Source organism: Microcaecilia unicolor, chromosome 1 (assembly GCF_901765095.1).
Source record: "Microcaecilia unicolor chromosome 1, aMicUni1.1, whole genome shotgun sequence".
NCBI lineage: Eukaryota > Metazoa > Chordata > Amphibia > Gymnophiona > Siphonopidae > Microcaecilia > Microcaecilia unicolor.
Genome location: NC_044031.1, coordinates 234,361,961 through 234,384,354, shown reverse-complemented (window position 1 = coordinate 234,384,354; position 22,394 = coordinate 234,361,961). Strand labels below are relative to the sequence as shown.

The 22,394-nt window shown below is 43.0% G+C and overlaps 1 protein-coding gene across 1 annotated transcript; it reads right to left on the bottom strand.

Annotated features, from left to right (window-relative positions):
• Positions 1 to 1,452: 1,452 nt before the first annotated feature.
• Positions 1,453 to 21,929, bottom strand: LOC115474087 (dynein heavy chain 5, axonemal-like). The gene is made up of 4 exons (XM_030209446.1): positions 21,866 to 21,929; positions 10,834 to 11,022; positions 1,637 to 1,711; positions 1,453 to 1,470 (listed from the first exon to the last, which is right to left on the bottom strand). The coding sequence occupies exons 1-4, from the start codon at positions 21,920 to 21,922 to the stop codon at positions 1,453 to 1,455; spliced, it is 339 nt and encodes a 112-aa protein (XP_030065306.1). The 5' UTR covers positions 21,923 to 21,929.
• Between the last annotated feature and the right edge of the window lie 465 nt (positions 21,930 to 22,394).

Below are 22,394 nucleotides of genomic sequence, written 5' to 3'. Positions count from 1 at the left end.
GAATAAGTGCTGTTCATCAGGGCATAGCAGGATTTTCAGCAGCATTATCCAGAAAATGCCAATGAAAATCTTTTCTGACCGTTCTAGTACTATCTGGGTAGTACTGGGGCAGATGGTAAAAACAAGATGGAGTCAGAAGTTATCCGGGTACCACCAATATTCAGTGCCAGTAACTGGATAGCTATCTCATGGGCCCTTTTACAAAGGCGGGGTAGGCTCTACGCATGTGAAGCAAATGCCAAAATCTCCAGGCTAGGGAAATGGCAGTAATTTCAGATTTGGCATGCACCCATAACACTAGGACAAATTATTTTTTGATTTCCTACCACACACGGTGCTTCCGGCGTTAATCAGCAGTCAGTGCTTGTTGACCAGTCACCATGCGTGTAGTGTGTGAGCCCTTACTGCTAGATCAATGGGTGACTTTAAGGGCTCAGGTCGTAAATAGGCGTGCGCTGGTTACAATTTTTCTGCAGGCCCTTTTCCCGGCCCATTGAAAAAAATCCCTTTTTTCCAGACATGGTAAAACTTGTCCAGTGCGTGCCAAAAACACGCACCAACACTACCACAGGCCACTTTTTGCTACGCCTTAGTAAAAGGACACCTCAGTAAGTTAGGACAGCAAAATAAGGGTTCCTTTTACAAAGCAGTGGTAAGGTAGCATGCGCCAAACTGGCACTACCACCGGGGTAATTCCAAAATTGGCACATGCTGGTTCCCGTGGTAGAAAATAATTTTCTATTTTCTACCACAAGGGGGGCATTCCCAGTGGTAATCGGCAGTGTGGCCACATTGAAGTGCGCTGCATGATTATCGCACAAGTAGCGCATGAGCCCTTACTACTAGATCAATGAGTGGCAGTAAGGGCTTAGACAGTAAACAGCTGCAAACTACCTTTAAATTTACCTCAAAGCCATTTACTGCCCCAATTAAAAAAGGCCTTTTTTTCCCAGTCGCAGTAAAAACGGCCCAGCGTGCTCCAAAAACACACACCTTCTCTCACAGGCCACTTTTTACCAAGGCTTAGTAAAAGGGCCCTTAGATATCTATAGCCAAATATTTGGATATATCCAGAAATCAGTGACACTGAATATTTAGGTATTGATTTAAATACCACAACTTTAACTGGCATTTAAATCCAGTGCTTGCTGCGGCATTTAAGTATCCATGGGTATAATTTAAGATTGATTTTGTCTGTTTATTTGTATTTTTTTTGTATATTCTATATATTTGCCTGCCAATCTGCTTTGATACAATGTTTTTGTTTTGGTTTGGTTTATTTACTAGAGGTGGAATATTAAACATAATAAATCAAATCAAAGAATTTCAAAATAAATAAATAACTATATGCTGTGCACTTTTGCTAAAAATGACTGTGTTACATGTACATGGCATGCTTCTGCAGCTTGTGGGAGAAAAGTTAGGTTGAGCTCATTTTCAAAGCACATAAACTTACAAGGTTAAATATACCTATAAAAGAAAATTGTTAGGAGAGCAAGGGCAAAGTAAAATACATCTACAAAACAAACAAATAATATTTTCCTTCTATATGCATGTAACGCTATGGGAGGTTCTAGCAGTATTCAGAACAGAATGGCTCAATCATCATCATACTATACACAAAATATATACAAACCTGTGGAATTTCTTGGTAAAAGAAAAGCAACTTTTTCGATCCATCAGGTGCAAAGAAGTCTCCCACCATGCTGAACTATAACAAAATCATAATTGCTGTTAAAAAAATTGCAAATTACATTGGAGGAACATAACTTCATACAGGTTCTGCATTACTGAAAATTTCTTTCACATGAAGAATTGAGAGAGAAATCTGCAGATAAAGATTTTGGCCTCAGCCAGTGAAAAGAGGATATTGTGAGTCTCTCTGGAAAGGTGTAAAGGTAAGCTGCCCATACCACCACCAATGCCCCTCTTCCCAACTCCAGAACACTTTATAAAAATAAATCCTATATTTCTCTTAGATTTTAATATCTTTTAAGTCATCATGTTTTTCTTTTCTCTCTCTCCCTTGGAGTACAAAAGCCTTCCAACAATTGGCAGGTTCTTTGACCTATTGCCACTGATGTGATGGAGAAGGCTCTCAGGAGCCCCTTGTTTAAATTATTTTATGAAAGGAGAGCTAATGAGAGATCTTCAATAAAGCACTGCCAGTTTATGGCTTTTGATAGTTACAGACTTTCTTTACAAAAACAGATACAACTTGCTTAGGTAAGAAGAGAGGACATGCACAAGATGTTCTTAAACGAGAGTAATTTTCAAACTATTTGCACAGCACATGGATACAATACTTTCTACCCGTGTTCTCAAAGTCAGAGTATGTGAATATTTATCATTTGTAAATGCCCTAAGAAAAAATTGCTGCATCCACTTACATCTCCTATTCTTTTTTGTACTGGTATTCCTTTTTAACTAAAAGTATGTGCATATGGTTGAAAATTTATAGTGAATCACAAAGCGGAAGAAAGAGAATGATTCCAAGAACTCCAATAGTCAAATACTCTTCAAAACATCAATATTTTTATTCTCCAATGAAAATTGCCAGTGTAGACCAGACCCAACACAGGCCGTGTTTCGGCAATCAGCCTTCCTCAGGGGTCCTGAGTTTGAATTCAGATGGTATCAGGGAGAATATTTGATGTATAAAGATACTGTCAACAAGTATTCAAAACAAGCTGTCATGTCAGCGCTTACAATGACGTAACGTGTATGTAGTATCATAAATACCAGCATGGTCCATCTAGTCTGTCCAGCAAAGTGGGTAGAGTCATACCTGACACTGTGCAGAACATGCAGGTTACCTCCTCTATGCCTTTGTTTAGCATTGTCTCTGCCTCTCTGTACAGGTTACACCCTTCTGTGGAATTCAAATACAATGAATAACTCAAAAGTGCATGCCATGTTCCAATCTACAACCCCAGGAACACATATAAGTTTATCTACTCATATGGGGATCAATTCAATAAAGGGTACCTAAAATTAGGGCACTCAGCAAGGATTCTATAATGGCACATTAGCTCACCCACATCTGTTATACAATACCATTGTAAGTTGACATTTAGGTGCCCAACTTTAGGAGTGACCACTTATGCCATGTCTATAGCTGGTGGAAATGGGCACACCTAAATGCTGCAGTTGCAAGTGCAAATGGGAGTATTCTATAAAGTGTGCACTAAAATAGTGGGAATGCCCATGACCTATCCATGCCCCTCCTATAGGAACACCCCCTGTGTACTTACACGTGAAAATACTTGAGTGCCAAGTTACAGATAAGTGCACTTATATGCGTAGATGCCATTTTAACTCAGTTTTGGCAATCAACCACCATTATCTCCTGTTTGCCCACCTACATTTGGGTACCTAATTGGCACTTCACTTAGGGTGCCCTTTTTAGAATTACCTCGATGGTGGACAATTTTCATCAAGCCCATTTCCATGGGTAAATCAGGGGCCCTTTTATTAAGCAGCGGTAAGCCCACCGCAGGCTTACCACGTGCCAATCCAGAACTACCGGAACTTAACTGTGAAACTTATTCAGAAGTCTTGCAAGGTCACTGCTTGAACTCTTGGCAGCCATTTTGAATCGGTGCCAAGAGCAAGACAGGTCTACAGCTGCCCGGGCAATGGCAACACTCCATACTACAAACCCTAGGGCAAGCAGTTGCTTCCCAATATCTGTCTCAATAGCAGACTATGGACTTTTCCTCCAGGAATTTGTCAAACCCTTTTTTAAACCCAGATACGCTAACTGCTGTTACCACATCCTCCAGCAAAGAGTTCCAGAGCTTAACTATTTGTTGAGTGAAAAAATATTTCCTCCTATTTGTTTAAATGAGTAAAAAATCAATTTACTTCTACTCGTTCTACACCACTGAGGATTTTGTAGCCCTCAATCATGTCGTAAGTACATAAGTATTGCCACACTGGGATAGACCAAAGGTCCATCAAGCCCAGCATCCTGTTTCCAACAGTGGCCAATCCAGGTCCTAAATACCTGGCAAGATCCCAAAACGTTCAACACATTCCATGCTGCTTATCCCAGAAATAAGCAGTGGATTTTCCCCAAGTCTAATTAATAATGGTCTCTGGACGTTTCCTTTAGAAAGTCATCCAGACCTTTTTTTAAACCCCACTAAGCTAACCACCTTTACCACATTCTCTGGCAATGAGTTCCAGAGTTTAATTACACGTTGAGCGAAGAAAAATTTTCTCTGATTCCCTCATCCGTCTCTTTTCCAAGCTGAAGAGCCCTAACCTCTTTAGCCTTTACTCATACAAGAGGAGTTCTATCCCCTTTATCATTTTGGTCGCTCTTCTTTGAACCTTTTCTAACTCCACTATATCTTTTTTGAGATACGGCGACCAGAATTAAATGCAATACTCAAGGTACGGACGCACCATGGAGCAATACAAAGGCATTATAGTATTTTCGGTCTTATTCATCATTCCTTTCCTAATAATTCCTAGCATTCTGTTTGCTTTTTTGGCCGCCGCCACACACTGAGCAGACGATTTCAGCGTATTACATACAACGATACCCAAATCTTTTTTCTTGAGTGCTGACCCCCCAAGGTGGACTCTAGCATCAAATAACTGTGATTTGGATTATTCTTTCCAATGTGCATCACCTTGCATTTGTCCACATTAAATTTCATCTTCCATTTAAACGCCCAGTCTTCCAATTTTCTAAGGTCTTCCTGCAATATTTCACAATCCACACGCGTTTTAACAAACTTGAATAGTTTTGTATCATCTGCAAATTTGATCGCCTCATTCGTCGTTCCGATTTCCATATCATTTATAAACATGTTAAATAGTACTGATCCTAGTACAGATCCCTGCGGCACTCCACTGTTCACCCTCCTCCATTGAGAGAAATGACCATTTAACCCTACCCTCTGTTTTCTGTCCAATAACCAATTCCTAATCCACGCCAGAACCTTGCCTCCTATCCCACGACTCTTTAATTTTCTCAGGAGTCTCTCATGAGGAGCTTTATCAAAAGCTTTCTGAAAATCTAGATACACTACATCAACTGGCTCACCTTTATCCACATGTTTATTCACTCCTTCATAGAAATGAAGCAAATTGGTAAGGCAAGACTTCCCTTGGCTGAACCCATGCTACTCTGTCCCACTAAACCATGTTTGTCTACTTTTTTTAGTAATTTTATTCTTTATAATAGTTTCAACTATTTTTCCCGGCACTGATGTCAGGCTTACTGGTCTATAATTTCCCGGATCACCCCCAGAACCCTTTTTAAAAATCGATGTCACACTGGCCACCCTCCAATCCTCAGGTACTACGGATGATTTTAACAACAGGTTACATATTACTAACAGAAGATCAGCAATTTCATGCTTGAGTTCTTTGAGTACCCTTGGATGTATGCCATCCGGTCCAGGTGATTTAATGCTCTTTAATTTGTCAATTTGTGTCAGTACATCTTCTAAGTTCACCGAGATTTCTTTCAATTCCTCCGCATCATCACCCTTGAAAACCATTTCCGGTACAGGAAGATCTCTTACATCTTCTTCCATAAAAACAGAAGCAAAGAATTCATCCAGTTTCTCCTCTATGGCCTTGCATCTGATTTGCCAGTGCTTATGTTGCTTCTTATTGTCTTCATTTCGGTCCTTTTTCCATTCTTTGAAGGACAATCTTTTGGCTCTAATGGTCTCTTTTACGTCACCTTTTAACCATGCTGTCTGACGTTTCCTCTTCTTTCCACCTTTGCAAATATGTGGAATGCATCTGGACTGGGCTTCCAAGATGGTATTTTTAAATAACGTCCACACCTGATTTAGTGTCCTTTTTGGGGGGTTTTTAACCATTTTTCTCATTTTTTTTCTTTTTCTTTTATTTTTAATGCACTTACAAATTAATTCAAGTACACTTCTTGAAAACAGAAAAGATGACTAGTTATCATGATAAATTCTAACTCATATAATTAAATCTATCATACTTATTCAATCACATGATCGATTTACTCATCTATAGTCCACAATTAAGGAGGCAGTTCACAATTTTAAGGAAACAGTAAAAAAGAACTCTACCAATAAGGATTAGAAGGCTGAAAAAGAGATTCCAGGGTTACTAATGCTAATTATGGAGTAGAAGTAATTACAATTCTTGGTTGTGACATAGGTGATTCAGCTATCTTAAATTCCAAAAAGGAGCTTAGTTGTTTAGGGTCAAAAAACACATACTTGAGTTTAGCTTTAATACACATTTACAGGGAAAGTTTAACCAAAATAAAGTGCCCAGCTGTAAGACTTTTGGACGCAGTTTAAGAAACTCTTGTCATTTCCTTTGGGTTGCCTTAGAGACATCTAGAAACATTCTAACTTTACAATTCAAAAAAGTTTATTCTCTATGAAGAAAAAATTGCTTCAAAATCCAGTCTCTATCGGGCTGTAATATGAAAGTCACTATCAGTGTTGCTGTTGTCAAACCCACTCTATCATCTTCAAGTATTTGAGTTAAGTTCATGTGCAAGGTCTCTGTTGGCACTTCCATTCCTACTTCTTGCACAAAATCTTTTTTTGCAAAAGGTAGCAAATAGTAAATTTTTGATATAGGAATCTGGAATCTTCAGAATTTCAGTTAGGTATTTTTTAAAAGTTATGAGAGGAGAGATTGAAACCTGCTTAGGGAAATTTATTAATCTCAATGTATTTGGACGTTGTTGATTTTCCAGGATTTCAATCTTATTCTGAAGATATATATTCTCTTTTATCAAATTAACTTGAATTTGTTGGCAATTTTGTATTATTTTAGAATTGTTTCCAATCTCTTTACCCAACGTGGTAATCTTTTCTTCTATTACAGGTATTTTTTCTGATGAGTTTTAGATTGTTGACTTAAGGAAATAAACTTTTGTGAGAAGGAAGTTTCTAGTCCCACGAAAGCCTTCCAAATAGCATCTAAAGTTATTGTATCAGGTTTTTTAGGCAGAAAGGACTTACTTAGTAAGCCAAGCTCAGATACAGAATCCTTCAACAGCTGTCTCCCTGTTGTCGCGCTGTTCCCATCAAGAACACTCTCTCCTCCTTCACCCACCATTGCCAATATCCGGCATTACAACACTCGAGTTGGCGTCCGTGCCCGGAGACCCCCCCTCGCTTCTTGAAGACTAGGTGTTTCCTGGTCCCTTCTCAGTGTATCCGCCGGCATAGGAGGAGGATTCCGTAGTTCGGGACTAAATGATATCTCTGCTTCTGGCTGGGAGCGTAGCAGACCTCTCCCTACACTTTGCAGCAGCGAAGGCGATCCCGACGCTGCCCCTGGAATGAAGAAGCGGTCCAACGCCCCTACCACAGGCGAGACTGGCGCTGCGGAGCTAGTGCGTTGTCTGCCTCTCCTCTTAGGCATATGGAATAAGGAAAAGGCTTTAATTCTACAAAATGGCAGATGTAAGTTAGGAGCGACTTCTCTCTGCTCTCTTCAAGCCACCATACCCATTTTTCTCATTTTATTATAGTCACCCTGTCAAAAATTAAATGCAGCACTCAAAAATGGGCGCCGGAAAAGATTGTCATTAAGCGTGATTCTATAAAGGGCGCATGCCTTTACAGAACTGCACTTAGTGCCGATTTCCATGCCCTAACTTTGAGCGCCAGACTTACACCTGCTGAAACCTGGTGTAAATGCCAGCACTCAAATTGGACACGCACTAACCCATTATTCAGTAACAATGCATGCAACTTTTCACAACACCCCTGACACACCCCTCCCATGGCCATGTCCCCTTTTGTGACCTGGCATTATAGAATAATGCACAGCCTGATGTGCACAAAATTCACAATTGGTGTCAATTAATGAGCCATTGACAAGCAATGCCTGAAGCCCCTGCCACACACATCATCGCCTAAATAAGCATGTAAAAGGAAGAGGAAAAAGAAGCCAGTAGGAGAAAGACAAGCAACAATGTCTGGAAAAGAAAGAGAAGCTGGGAAAGTGGTCAGGAATGCAAAGATGCAAATTGAAGAAAAATAATTAACACAATAAAATGAGAGGAGACAACTTTTTTTTAGATATGTAAATGACAGGATGAAGTGTAAAAATAGTATTGTAAGGCTCAGAGGTGAAGGGGAGGAATCAAAGCCAGACCAATCATTAGGAAAGTATAAGCAATTGCCTAGGGCAATGGCTTCAAGGGAACAGTCAAAGCAAAGCAATATTCCTGATAGCAATACAAGGTAAATGGCTTCTGGAAATTGGCCTCGGTATGTATATACAAAATAAAGTTTGATATTTAAATGTTCAAGATCCATTTTATGCATTTGTACAAGATTGTTCTGACAAAGGGTGGCTATAAAGTGATCATGATTGTTAAGCTAATGAAAATCACAAGGGGGAAGTACCTAAGGACCTCAAAGTTAATTAAGATGAACAGAAGGCTAAGGGGGTCTTTTACTAAGCCACGATAGCGTTTGAAGCTTGTGATAGAAATAAGCTAGCGGTAAATGCTGAGACAACCATAGGAATATAATGAACATCTCAGCATTTACTACGAGCTGATTTGTACCACAAGCTAAAAACACTACCGAAGCTCAGTTAAAAAAAAAACCTAAATTCAACATGCAAGCAATTTTTGTGAGGCTCATATGTAGCCACAAAAGAACAAGTGCTGATATGTGCTGATACTTTAGTTTTTATCTGGGCATGAGCACAAGAGCTATGTTTACCGCAAACCCTTTGTGTGCATGTGCCAGGCATATTTATCCCCCCATTAGCTACAAGTTTTCTGCATATAAAATCTGCATAAATTTACTTTTGTGCTTGCACAGTATTACGCACATGGTAGAAGCCACATGCTCAGATATTTGCATGTGGCTCTGCTGAGAACCTGTGAGCATCAGTCCCTGGGTTAGGAATTGGAGGAGTGGGAGGTGACAAAGGGAAGTGGTAAACACAGTTCACTCTGAGGAAAGAGACATTACCCTGGTGTGCCGCAGGGAACCTTGATCCAATCCTCAGACCAGTTCTTTTCCACAACAAAGTTATGGGATGGTGGTATTTTGGGTCTCCTTTTGAAAGAAGTATTTTTCTGTCATCCCCCCCACCCCCACCCAATCATTGTGATATAATTTGTACCTGGTAACACCATGTCCCACTGACTGTCCTCCTTCCACCAGGTCTCTGAAATGCCTATTATACCTACCTCTTCTTTTAGTGCTACATATTCTAACTCTCCCATCTTATCTTTTAGGCTTCTAGCATTTGTATATAGATATTTCAAATTGTGTTTTATGTTTGTATCTACAAGCTGTTTAGAAGTTGAAAGGGATAATTTGCAATGTTCACCCTGCTCTTCCCTTAAAGGATCCTGGCTATCTTTTGCCTTTGTTGCAACCTCTCTATTGGGATATCCTAACTTCTCTGTTTTGATAGTGGAGGAGTAGCCTACTGGTTAGTGCAGCAGGCTTTGATCCTGGTAACATGGGTTTGACTCCCACTGCAGCTCCTTGTGACCTTGGACAAGTCACTTAATCTTCCATTGCCCCAGGTACAAAAACTTAGACTATGAGCCCTCTATGGACAGAGAAAGTACCTGCACATAATGTGTACTACTATGTCTAGTAGCGCTATAGAAATGATTAGTAGTAGAAGATAGTATCCTTCAAAGATACCTCACTCCAAACCTGTGCTCCTGAGCAACTGTCTGCATCCCCCTCCCCCCCATTCTAGCTTAAAAGCTGTTCTATCTCCTTTTTAAATGTTAACACCAGCAGCCTGCTTCCATCCCAGTTAACATGGAGTCAATCCTTTCAGAATAAGTTTCTTTTCCCAAGAATGTTGTCCAGTTCCTAAAAAATCTAAATCCCTCTTCTCTGCACCATCATCTCAACCGTGAATTGAGATTTCAGAGCTCTGACTGCCTCTTGGGACCTGTATGTGGAACAGGGAACATTTCTGAAAAATGCTATCCTGGAAGTTCTAGATTTGAACATTCTACCTAAAAGCCTACATTTGGCTTCCAGAACCTATTTCTCACATTTTTCCCTTGTCATTGTTACCCACATGTACCAAGACAGCTGGCTCCTCCCCACCGCTGTCTAAAGTCTTATCTAGGTGACATGTGCCACCATTGCACCAGGCCAGCAAATGACCAAGTGATTTTCATGTCCACGAGCTACCCAGCCTTCTACATGCCTAATGATTGAAACTGCTTCAGTGTAAAAAAGCTTTTATAACAACATTAGATATCTGTAGTTGAAAGTTAAGTGACTCATCTATAACTACTCCAAGAATTTTAATAGAGTGACTAAGCGGAAGAACACCACTGCCAACTGAAGGATAAAGAGAAATGTGAATTTCTTGGGGGTATTTTTTGGGGGGGGGGGGGGGGCAAAACTTCTCTTCGTTTTTGCCAGAAAAAAATAAATAAATAAATTCACCATTGAGCTTGAGACCATGCTCGGACAACCAAAGAGCAATATCATCAAGTTTAGAAGAGCTAGTGGCAATATAATCTGAAGAGTAAGATGCGAGGGGAAAGAGGAGCTGTGCTTTTTAGTGTGTGATGGGCACATGCTAGTGCCTACCACAGCTTAGTAAAAGGGCCCCTTAGTGATTAAAAAAAAGTGTTCCAGTCATTTCAAAACCAGGTCTTCATCACTTCAGTGACAATCAGCTGGATGTCAAAAAATTACATTGAAACAAGCCATCCACCTCAGCAAACTGATCTTCAGAGACAACATCTGCTTATTAACAAACCTAGACTTGCTGTTAAGTCATAACCTTAAGTCCAGCAGAAATACAGAATTCATACATTGATTAGAAAAGAGTCACAAGCATTTAATGAAGTCCTACCTTCTCATCCAAAATAAGGAAGTCTTCTACTTCATTTTCCGTTAAACCAATCCCATCTGCTAATTTGGATATCAGATATTTGTGTCTGGTATCTAACTGAGATCTTCTTTCTTCCTTTGTCACTTTGACTTGTTTGGCCATTTCTTTCCTAGTCTCATTGGATAGTACTGTACTCTTCTTCCCAGTTGACTAGAAGAGAAAATGGAGATATATAAATATATATCTATTCACAAATATATACATATATACAGTATACACACATATATTCATGATAATATATTAAAAGAAAACAGAAAGTTCAAGTGATCCATTCAGTCTGTCCAGCTATTCTGTCCACACTGGCAAATTAATCATCAGGATACTTCCTCTTTCTCAGAACAGTCTTTTTTGTCCTCCCTCATTTCTCCACTGCACTCTACCTTTCTCACATGCCCTAGGTAAAAAAACTTAGCTTGTGAACCTACTAGGGACAGAGAAAGTACCTGAATATAATACTGTATGTAAACCACTTTGGTAGCAACACAGAAAGGCGGCATACCAAATCCCTTATCCTTACTCTTAATGTAATAATCTAAACAGCCAGCAATACTTGCTTGGTCATTGCCAAGTTTGGCCTCCTAGGTTCCCTGGGTACCTGCCACACAGATTCAGCTATGTGAATGCCTAGGTTTCCACTAAATCAGGGTTGTCCAACCTTGGTCCTCGAGGGCTGCAATCCAGTCAGGGTTTCAGGATTTTCCTAATGAATATACGTGAGATCTATTTGTATGCACTACCTCCATTGTATACAAATTGATCTCATATATATTTATTGGGAAAATCCTGAAAACCCGACCTGGCAAGGGCTGAGGTTGGACACCCCTGCACTAGATCTTCTAATAGTTACTGTGTTGCCACTTGCCAGAAAACCAAAATGTGCTCGTCCCCCCACCACCACCTCAGGCTCTTGATCCCTCCCACCACAAGGTCTGGCTACGCCCTGGAGCAGAAGCTGGCATTTGGATACCAACATTCAGGCACCAACAGTTACACCATGTAAAAGGCAGATCTAAATGTTAGCCCTTAAATGATGGCACCCAGGCGTGCAACTTACAGTATTCTATACGTTTGGTGCCTGTGTGACCCACTCATGCCCCTCCCACACCCCCTTTGCAGTTGTGCTAACCCCTGGATTTTTCCGCAACAAAATCCAGGCATATTCTATAACAATGCACGTAACTTGATTGGCTTTATCAAGCTAATCAGTATTGATAACATGTATTAACAAGCAATAATGAGCACTAATTGGAAATAATTAGAATTTACGCACACAACTCACTAAGCGTATTCTGTACCAAACTGTGCCTAAATTCTAATGTGTGCAGCCAAAAAGGGGCATGGTTATAGGCAGAGAAATGGGCATTTCATGGGCATTCCAAATTTTATATGCACTGTTATAGAATATGCCCCCTGTGCACCTAAATCTACGTGCTAGCATTTACACCATGTTTGCCTTGGTGAAAATGGATGTGCATAGTTTTAAGTGCTGTGATATCAACTAAGCGTATTCTATATACTGTGCCTAAAACTGGGTGCCGCTTACAGAATACGCTTAGGCAGAAATTTATTTCGTGTGGCGTTTTCAGGCACTCTATACAGAATCTGGTCCTAAAGCACTTAGGTACTCACTTATGGAATAATAGTGCAGTCAGGTGCCTAACTGCCATTTACCACTGTTTGGGTGCCTAATTTCCATTTGTGTCTAAAGTTAGGTACCTAATTGGCAACCTATATAGAATTAGGGGGCATATGTATTCAAGACACAATGGGCTTCTTTTACTAAGGTGCACTAAAGATTAGGGTGAACTAAATGCCAAGATTCCCATGGGAATAAAATCAGCTTCTTAGAATTTAGTGCGCCTAATCATTAAGAACCCTTTATATTTTACTACATACACTTGTAAAATTACTTAACTGAGTTTTTGGACATTATTTAGAGGACTGTAACTGCAATAAGAACTAACTACACCACTGACCAAAAGGCATGACTTCTGGCTTATCAAAATTAATCTATAGCCCTGCAAAGATTTTATACTGTGAAGCTTTGGAACTTCGTTATCAAAGTAGTTGTGGCCATATCAGTACTGTGTTGTGGTCTGAACCCTGATTGGGAGTTGTGAAGGATTGGGTATTGTGTCAGGTATTCTATTAGTAGCTGTGCTACAAGACCCTCCATCATTTTGGTCAGTAATGGTATTGACACCACTGGTCTGTGGTTTATGATGTCGCTGATTTTGCTAGTTGTGTTTTTAGGGATTGGGGTAAGTACGATGTTTCCTTTGTCTGGTGGGAATTGTCCTTTTGTGAAAATGTATGTGATGTCTTCGGTGAAGCATTCAATGAACCAGTCCAGTGGGTCTTTCATCATATAGTTAGGACAGTTATCTAGTATACAGTGTGCATGTGAGTATTTTGTCAGTAATGTCCTTATTGTATTTAGTTTGGGTGTTTTGAATGAGGACCATATTCTTTCTGCCATGGTTTGGGCGTCATTTGTTTCACATTCTTGTAGAAAGCCTGTGATGGATGTCTGTGGTTTTATTAGGATTGATCTTGTCTTTGCTATTTTGTATTCAAAATATTGTGGAGCTCATCTGCAGTAGGTGGTATTTCAGTTGATGCCAGTACATCTTGGGTTTTCAGTAGGTTATTCATGAGTTTGAATATTTTTTTCTTGTTGCTCTGTTCTGGGATGGCATATGTGCTGTAACATTCTGCTTTAGCTTTTCTTATGTTGCGTGTATATTATGTCAGTTTTGGTTTTGGCCCATTTTCTTTCCAATTTCCTACACAGTTTTTTCATGTGTAGAAGTTCATTGTTAAACCAGTAACGTGGATGTTTTTTCTTCTTTGTTTTCATTTTGAGTGGTGCTATGCTGTTTAGTGTGTTTTCGCTTATTTCATCCCTGTTTTTCATGAACTGGATGTCCTTGGGTGATATGTTTCTGTGTTCATTCATTGCTGTTGTCCAGAAGGTCTGATTGTCCACCTTCCCTCTGGTAATGAATGTGAATAGTTTGCTTGGTTCCCTTTTTTTGCCATTTTCTTTCCATTGTAGTATTAATGAGAGCTTGCTGTGGTCTGACCATGTTACCTCTTCCCATTTGTGGTTTTCTATTATGTGGTTTTTGTTCATTGAGAATCTGTGCGCTAGTATGTCTAATAGGTGGCTTTTTCTATGAATTGAGGTGCCTTGTAATGTATTGAAGTTCCATTGGTTTGTGAAGTTCATTAGAGATCTAGTGCTGGTGTCGTTTTGTTTTTCTTGGTGCACATTGATATCTCCTAGCAGTATAATATTTGGTTGGTTTGTGCAAATGTTCAATACAAAATCCATGAAATCATCTTGAGCGTTTGACCAGCGTCCTGGTGGGCGATAGAAAAGTATGATGCACAGTTAATCTGCTAGCGTTGTGTCTGTCATTTTGCATGCCATGATTTCAATTGCTGAGGATGTATGTTTAGCGATAGATTCTACTTTAAAGGAGGATTTTTATATTATTGCAACTCTGCCTCCCCTCATTTTAGTTCTGTTGATGTTTTGTACTGTTTTGTATCCCTGTGGGCATAGGTCATTCCGTACTGGGTCATCTTCGAGGTGTAGCCATGATTCTGATATGAGCAATAATCCTAGTTGTTCCAATTCTATCCAGTCTCTGAGTAGTGTTGCCTTATTTACTGCCGATCTCGCATTTATATATCCTATGGGTATTGAGACATATTTTTCATATTTGATGTTGGTGTGTTTGACCATTTGTAATTGACTGTGTGGTCTGTCTGTTTTGATATTGTGGTCTTGTTGATTATTGTCCTGGTTTAGTTTTGTGCTGTTGGTTTGGTCTCTATATTGTTACGTGAATTGTGATTAGGCTCTTCCAGTTGTTGGTGTGAGCGTCATCTGGTGATGATTCGTACAGGGATTTTGTTCCATTCTTTAGGTGATGGTGTCAGACTTGTGAGTTCTTGTACCAAGTAGAGCGCTGCTGAGCCCGGTACTCAGGCCAGGTTCTGCTTGGTGGCTGGACAACCCCAGGTTTCACCTGCGCTGACCGCCGTTCCCCAGAGGTTGAGCCCCTAGGTGCGGGTGGCCTGCAGGACTTACGGGACAGAGCTGGAAGCGGGGTGATGAATGTATCGGCCAGGCAGGCAGCAGGTCAAGAGAGTAACCCAGGTACAAGCGGCAGTCAGTAGGCAGGCGGCAGGCAAGAGAGTAATCCAGGTACAGGTGAAAGTCAGTAGGCAGGTGGCAGGCAAGAGAGTAATCCAGATATAGGCAAAAGTCAGTAGGCAGGCAGCAGGCAAGAGAGTAGTAATCCAGATGCAGGTGAAAGTCAGTAGGCAGGCAGAAGGGTAATCCAGGTACAGGCAAAGTCAGCAACGAGGGACCAGTAGATAAGAAGCAGACTACAGAGTTAGAAACACCTACAGTACCAAAGTAGAAGCCGAAGCATGGAGTCCAGGAAGAGCTCATCTGATAAAGTGCTGGCGTCTGACATCGGCACGGAGAAGGGGCACAGCCATAGGACAAGAGCAGGTGAAGGAGGAACCAGAAGACCAATAGGAGAGATGCCAGGCAGAGGAAGAGCAGACCCAGGTGGGTGGAAGCAAAGCAATCAAGGAGCCTGGACACCAGGCAGAGAGAGAGAGAGCAGAAACAGGTGCATGGGCGCAAAGCAATTAAGGAGCCTGTAACCACTGCTCTCTGAACAAACCCAGAGAGGACTACACACACATGGCTCAGGCAGTGCCAGTGAAGTGTACGTGTCGACGGGACCCCGCGCAGCCCGAGGATGCCACTTGCGTTGAGGTAGGGGACATGACAGTACCCCCTCCTTAAGGACCCCCCTCTGCCTAGGTCTGGGTTTCAGTGGGTAGCAATCATGGAAATCGCGAATCAGGTCAGGAGCGTGGACGTTAGCAGCGGGCTCCCAGGAATTGTCCTCCGGGCCAAAATGTTTCCAGGATAGCAGATAAAATAGTCATCCTCTCTGACGCTTGGAGTCTAGAATCTCCTCTACCTCAAATTCAGGGTCAGGCTCGAAATCAGAAACGATGATCTTCTTGGGTTCCGGATGCCATCTGGAAGTTAAAAATGGTTTAAGCAGGGCTACATGGAAGGTGTTGTGAACCTTGAGGTTAGCTGGCAACTGGAGACGGTAAGTGACCGCCCCCACCCAAGATTGTACTGGAAATGGTCCTATGAATCGGGGAGCAAACTTGAAGGAGGGTAGGCGAAGCCTCAAGTATTTAGTGCTGAGCCAGACTTTCTGTCCAGGTTGAAAAACTGGCGCAGTTCTTTTTCGATCCGCGAAGAGCTTGTACTTAGCCGAGGCTCGCTGAAGATGTTGCTGGACCTTGGCCCAGATATCCTGAATATCAGTGAGATCCAGTGGAGCAGAGGCAAGGCTTGTGTCTGAGGGATTGGAAGCGGCAGATGAGGATGGCATCCATACACTGTAAAAAATGACGAGGTATGAGAGGCAGTATGAAAACTGTTGTTATAGGCGAATTCTGCCCAGGGGAGTAATGCGGACAAGTCATCCTGTCGACTGTTAGTGTACATCAGTAGGAAGGCCTTGAGAGTTTGATTGACCCGTTCCACGAGGCCACTGGTCTGTGGGTGGTAGGCAGACAAAAAGTGAGTGGTAATCTTGAAGGTAGAGCACAGGGCTCTCCAGAACCCTGAAGTGAATTGAGAGCCCTGATCACTAATGATCCGGAGAGGGAGACCATGTAAGCGGAAAATGTGTTGGATAAAGGCCGTGTCAAGGGTGGCAGCAGAAGGAAGGGCCTTCATGGGGATAAAATGGGCCATCTGGGAAAATCGGTCCACCACTACCCAAATGGCTGTGTGCCTTTGGGATTCATGGAGTTCAGTAACAAAATCCATTGATATTTCCTACCATGGGAGTTGCGGAACTGGTAAGGGCTGCAGGAGTCCCCACGGCTTCCCAGGAGGGAACTTGTTCCGGGAGCAAGTGGGACAAGTAGAAACAAAATGGAATATATCTTGAGCCATGTGAGGCCACCAATAATACTGAGATATTAAATGAAAAGTGTTACGGAAACCAGGGTGACCCGCAAAAGTGGAGGAGTGTCCCCATTTGAGGACTTTCTTCCTGGATTGAGGTGGCACGGAAGTTCTCGTACATTTGGGTGAGACCAAGGTTGTGGAGGCAATGCAGGCAGGATTGAGCATGGGGTAACACTCTTTGGGTTCTTCAGAAGGGTTGAAGGCCCTGGATAGGGCATCAGCTTGCATATTTTTTTCAGCCGGTCGGAACACCAGGCAGAAGTTAAAATGGGCAAAGAATAATGACCAGCGTGCCTGCAGTGGGTTCAACCTTTTGGCTTCCTGAAGGTATAGGAGATTCTTGTGATCTGTGATTACCGTGATGGGGTGAAAAGCCCTTTCCAGGAGGTATCGCCATTCTTGAAGAGCCAACAGTTCCCGGTCTCCGATGGTATAATTTTGTTCGGCTGGAGAAAACTTTTTAGAGAAGAAAAAACAGGGGTGACATTTGCCAGACTCTGAGGCTTGAGAAAGAAGAGCCCCTGCCCCGAGGGAAGAGGCATCAACCTCCATAACGAATGGTCTTTTAACATCAGGACTTCAGAGTACTGGGGCGGACAGAAAAGCTTGTTTAAGGGTGGTGAAGGCATCTAGGGCTTCCAGTGTCCAGTTCTTCACATCTGCCCCTTTCCTGGTCAACGCGGTGAGAGGGGCAGTGATGATGGAATATCGATGGATAAACTGCCGGTAGTAGTTAGCAAAGCCCAAAAATCATTGCAAGGCCCGGAGACTCTGGGGCACGGGCCAATCTCGGATGGCTCGGAGTTTAGCGGGGTCCATTTGGAGGCCATTCGAGGAGATGATATATCCCAAGAATGGGACAGACCGTTGATGAAACGAGAACTTCTCCAGCAGGACCATATGCACATGATGGACATGGTCCTTAACAGAAGTAGAGAAGACCAGGATGTCATCCAAGTAAACTATGACCGAGGAGTACAGAAGATCTTGAAAAATAAAATTGATGAATTAATGAAACACCGCAGGTGCATTGCAAAGGCCAAACGGCATAACTAAATACTCAAAATGTCCCTCATGGGTACTAAAAGCGGTCTTCCATTTGTCCCCATGGCAAATTCGGACTAGGTTGTATGCCCCTCGGAGATCTAACTTGATGGAGATAGATGCCCCTTGCAGACGGTCAAAAAGTTCTGGAATGAGGGGAAGCGGATACCGATTCTTGATGGTTATTTCGTTCAGACCTCGGTAGTCAATGCAGGGTCGCAATGAGCCATCCTTCCTGGAAACAAAAAAGAACTCTGCCCCCCGCCGGGGTCTGATGAAGCTCTTACGGAGGTTTTCTTGAATATATTCCCGCATGGTATTAGATTCCTCCCGAGAAATGGTGTAGAGCTGGCCCCGAGGAGGCATTTTGCCTGGGAGTAGCTCAATGGGGCAGTCAAAAGGGCGATGAGGAGGAAGAGAGTCCGCCTCCTGCACATTAAAGACGTCTTGGAAATCACAATATTCCTTGGGGAGAGAAGCATCACCAGGGCTCAAGACCCCCGGGGAGGCCGCAATAGTCCTCGGGGAAGGCACCACCGACGTGAGACATGTGACAAAACACTGAGAACCCCAACTGCCAATATAACCCATAGTCCAGTTGATACTTGGTGCGTGTAGTCGTAACCAGGGTAGGCCCAAAATAACAGGATGAATGGCCCTGGGAAGCACCAGAAATTGAATTTCCTCCTTATGCAAAATTCCAACTTGCATCTGCAAGGGCTGGGCAATGTGTGTGATGGAGTAGGGAAGAGTTGAACCTTGAATGGAGGTCACTTGTAGCGTAGGTTTGCAAAGAATTGAAGGAGCTCCTAGTTGGTTCAGAAGACCGGCGTAAATAAAATTTCCTCCTGCTCCTGAATCGATCAAAGCCACAGTGTTAATACTGAGTTCCTTCCAGCGCAGGGAAATTGGGACAGAGACAAAATTATCTGGAAGAGGTGAAAAACAACCCAGGGCCACCCCCTTCAGTGACCCTGGGTCATGGCATTTCCCGGTTTATTTGGACAATGTCATAGGAAGTGGCCGGCCTGCCCACAGTAGAGGCAAAGTTGATTGTCCCGAAGGTGAGCCCTCTCCTTCTCACAGAGGCGATGCTGCCCGATAACCATTGGCTCTTCAGGGACTCCAGAAGTAGAGCTTGCCACTCCTTTGGGAGAAGGGCACGGCATCTGGGGAGATGGTCTCTGAGACAGTGGCGTAGCCAAAAGGCAATTTTTGGGTGGGCCAACAGGTTGGATGGGTAGGCACTAGAGAAACACCTGCCACCTGATACACCCATGCCCTGCCCATGCCCCTACTCCTACCGCACACCTACCCCATTCCCAATAACTTCAATGGGAGTAGCAGTGCTGGCCTCAGTGGCTGCAGGCCACATTGAGAGCTAGAGGAAATATAAGAGGGTGCACTCTTCATCCTCCTCATCCTCCACTGAGCCACAGCCCTCTAACACACATATGCTTCCTCCAAATATGCCCTAAATATTACAGTGGGGCCCTAAAATATGAATATATCTAACAAGAAAACTGAACAAGCCAAAGTACTATAGAATAGTACATAGAAAAGTGATGCTAACAGAATACTTTGGTCACACACACAGAACACAAATGCCAAATACAGAATAAGTGACCACAAACCATAAACAAATTAAATCAAAATTTAATGCCAGACCTTGCATTTAGCACAGCACAGAGAAATACAAAGAGATGCATTTTCTCCTATACTGTGCAAAATATGATAGCACATGCAAGAGATAGTGTTAGGGAGGGTACAACTAGAGCAACTGCATTTGGCCCCCTAGCCAGAGAGAAACCCAGGCCAGCTGGAAGCTGAAGAAGGTGCAGCCTGTTAGCAAGCTTTGGGGTCTCCTCCCAAATGTCTGCCTTGGGCCCCAGCCATATCTAACACCAGCTCTGGCAGGATATACATTTCAAATCTGACATATTCTAATCACAAAATAGAAAAATAAAATTCTTTTTTCTACCTTTTGTTGTCTGCTCATTTTATTTTTCAAGTCATGTTGGTCCCAGGCTCTGGTTTCTATATCCTTCTGCCTTCTCTTAACTCACTCACCAAGGTCTCATGTCCATTTGATATTTCTACTCTCTCTCCATGTCCACTATTCATCTTCTTCCATATCTGTACCTCTATCTTCCTCCATGTTTAGTATCTCCCTTTCTCTGTGTCCCTATATTTCTCTGTCCAGCTTCTCCCCTCTCTTCGTCCCCAGTGCCTATATATCTCTACCCTCTCTGATCCTACCCCATCCAGCTTCTCTCCCTCTCCCTCCCTCCCCTTTCCAGCATCTGGTTTGATTGCTTGATTCCTTGCCTGCCTGCCTACCCACCCATCCTCCCTTCCTCCCTCACGCTGTAGGTTTAGTAATTGATCCACTTTTACTTCATTTCCTTGGTCTGGTATCTCTGTTCCCCTTCCCTCCTTCCTTGTCCTTGTCTCTCCCTTCCCTCCAGTTCTCTTCCCCCTCTTCCTCTCACGTCCAGCAGCTCTCTCCCTTCCCTCTGGCCTCCTCTTGCTCTCACATCCAGCAGCTCTCTCCCTTCCATCCAGTCCCCTCCTCCTCTTCCTCCCATGTCCAGCAGCTCTCTCCCTTCCCTCCAATTCCTTCTTCCTCTTCTTCCCATGTCCAGCAGTTCTTTCTTCCATTCAATCCCCTCTTCCTCTTCCTCTCATCCAGCAGCTCTCTCCCTTCCCTCCAACCCCTTCCTCCTCTTCCTCCCATGTTCAGCAGCTCTCTCTCTTCCATCCAGATCCCCTCCTCCTTTTCCTCCCACCTCCAGCAACTCTCTCCCTTCCATTCAGATCTCCTCCTACTCTTCCTCCCACATCCAGCAGCTCTCTCCCTTCCCTCCAATACCCTTCCTCCCACAAGTCCAGCAGCACTATCACTTCCCTCCAGCCCCCGTCCTCCCCCCACAAGTCCAGCACTTCTGCCTTCCTCCAATCCAGCCTACCCCAATCCAACATCCCTTACTGCCTTTTCTCCCACAGCTCCAGGTCCAGCTGTCCTGGAGCGTTGCCTGCCTCAAATTCTGCTCCTCCCTGCCGCTGCCTCGGTCCCTGCAGCTTTCTTTTTTGGGTTGTCGCCGGCAGCGCTGGGATTCACACATGCAGCTCCGCTTCCCTCTGCCGTGTCCATCCAGCCCTGCGTAAACAGGAAATGCATCAGAGAGGGCCGGATGGGCACGGCAAAGGGGAGCGGAGCTGCCTGTGTGAATCGCAGCACTGTCGGCGACAGCCCAAAAAAGAAAGCTGCAGGGACCAAGGCAGCGGCAGGGAGGAGCAGAATATGAGGCAGGCAACACTCCTGGATGGCCAGACCCAGAGCCACGGGAGAAAAGGCAGCGAGGGATGTTGGATTGGGGCTAGTTATGGTGGGCCTCGAGCAAAAGTGAGTGGGCCTGTGCCCACCCAGGCCCACCTGTGGCCACGCCCCTGATTCATTGCCAGAGAATATGGCAAAAGCAGTTAGCTTAGCGGGGTTTACAAAAGGTTTGGATAGCTTCCTAAAAGAAAAGTCAATAAGCCATTATTACGATGGACTTGGGGAAAATCCACTGCTTTTTTCTAGGATAAGTAGTATAAAATGTATTGTACTGTTTTAGGATCTTGCCGGGTACTTGTAACCTGGATTGGCCACTGTTGGAAACAGGATGCTGGGCTTGATGGGCCTTCAGTCTGTCTCAGTACGGCAACACTTATGTACTTATGGATGGACTATACTGGTCTTTATCTGCCATCATCTACTATGTTCTAGGGATAGGAACATTTTGTTATATGTTCCTGTACAATGTTGCACACATCTTGTAGAGCTGTATAAATGTTTAGTAGAAGTAGTAAAAAGTGAGCATCCATTTCAGTACTTAGCTATGATACAACCTTATTAAAATACACACTTACTGGAATAGATGTCGTTGGAGATGACACTGTAGTAGCTGATCCTGGCACAATGTTCATTCTTTTTGCTGCCCCTCCACACCTACGTTTCTTCCTTTGTGTATCTAGGATAACAAAAGAGTCACTGTAATTAATTGATCATACACATGCTTTAAACAATAATACATTCCTGTAAAGCAACATCTTTTATGTCACTATGGTGGTTGATTTAGAGGCTCTATTCATGCTTTGGAGATGCAAGAACTGGCAATTAGATATGTATATTGCATACACATCTAAATCCCGATTTCATAAAGCCAGGATATACACATCCAAAATGTGAATATTTACATATGGCAAGGGGGTGTGGTCTGGGAGTGTTTTGGCAGGGACTAGAGTGGGACATAAAGATTCACATGCCTTCCCCATTTCAGAAGGGGAATGCATGTTTATGTCATTCATTGATTCAAGTGATTATATACTGCTTAGACCTAAGTGGTTTACAGTTTCATTTTACAGGTAATGGAACTGTCCCTAGTGGGTGCACAATCTA

Excerpts from the sequence above, each read along its gene's own strand:
- LOC115474087 (XM_030209446.1), bottom strand. The coding sequence starts at position 21,922 with ATGAACATTGTGCCAGGATCAGCTACTACAGTGTCATCTCCAACGACA. Across the intron at positions 11,023-21,865 it reads CTCCAACGACATCTATTCCA|TCAACTGGGAAGAAGAGTAC; the intron begins GTAAGTGTGTAT and ends TTTCTCTTCTAG. Across the intron at positions 1,712-10,833 it reads TCCTTATTTTGGATGAGAAG|TTCAGCATGGTGGGAGACTT; the intron begins GTAGGACTTCAT and ends ATTTTGTTATAG.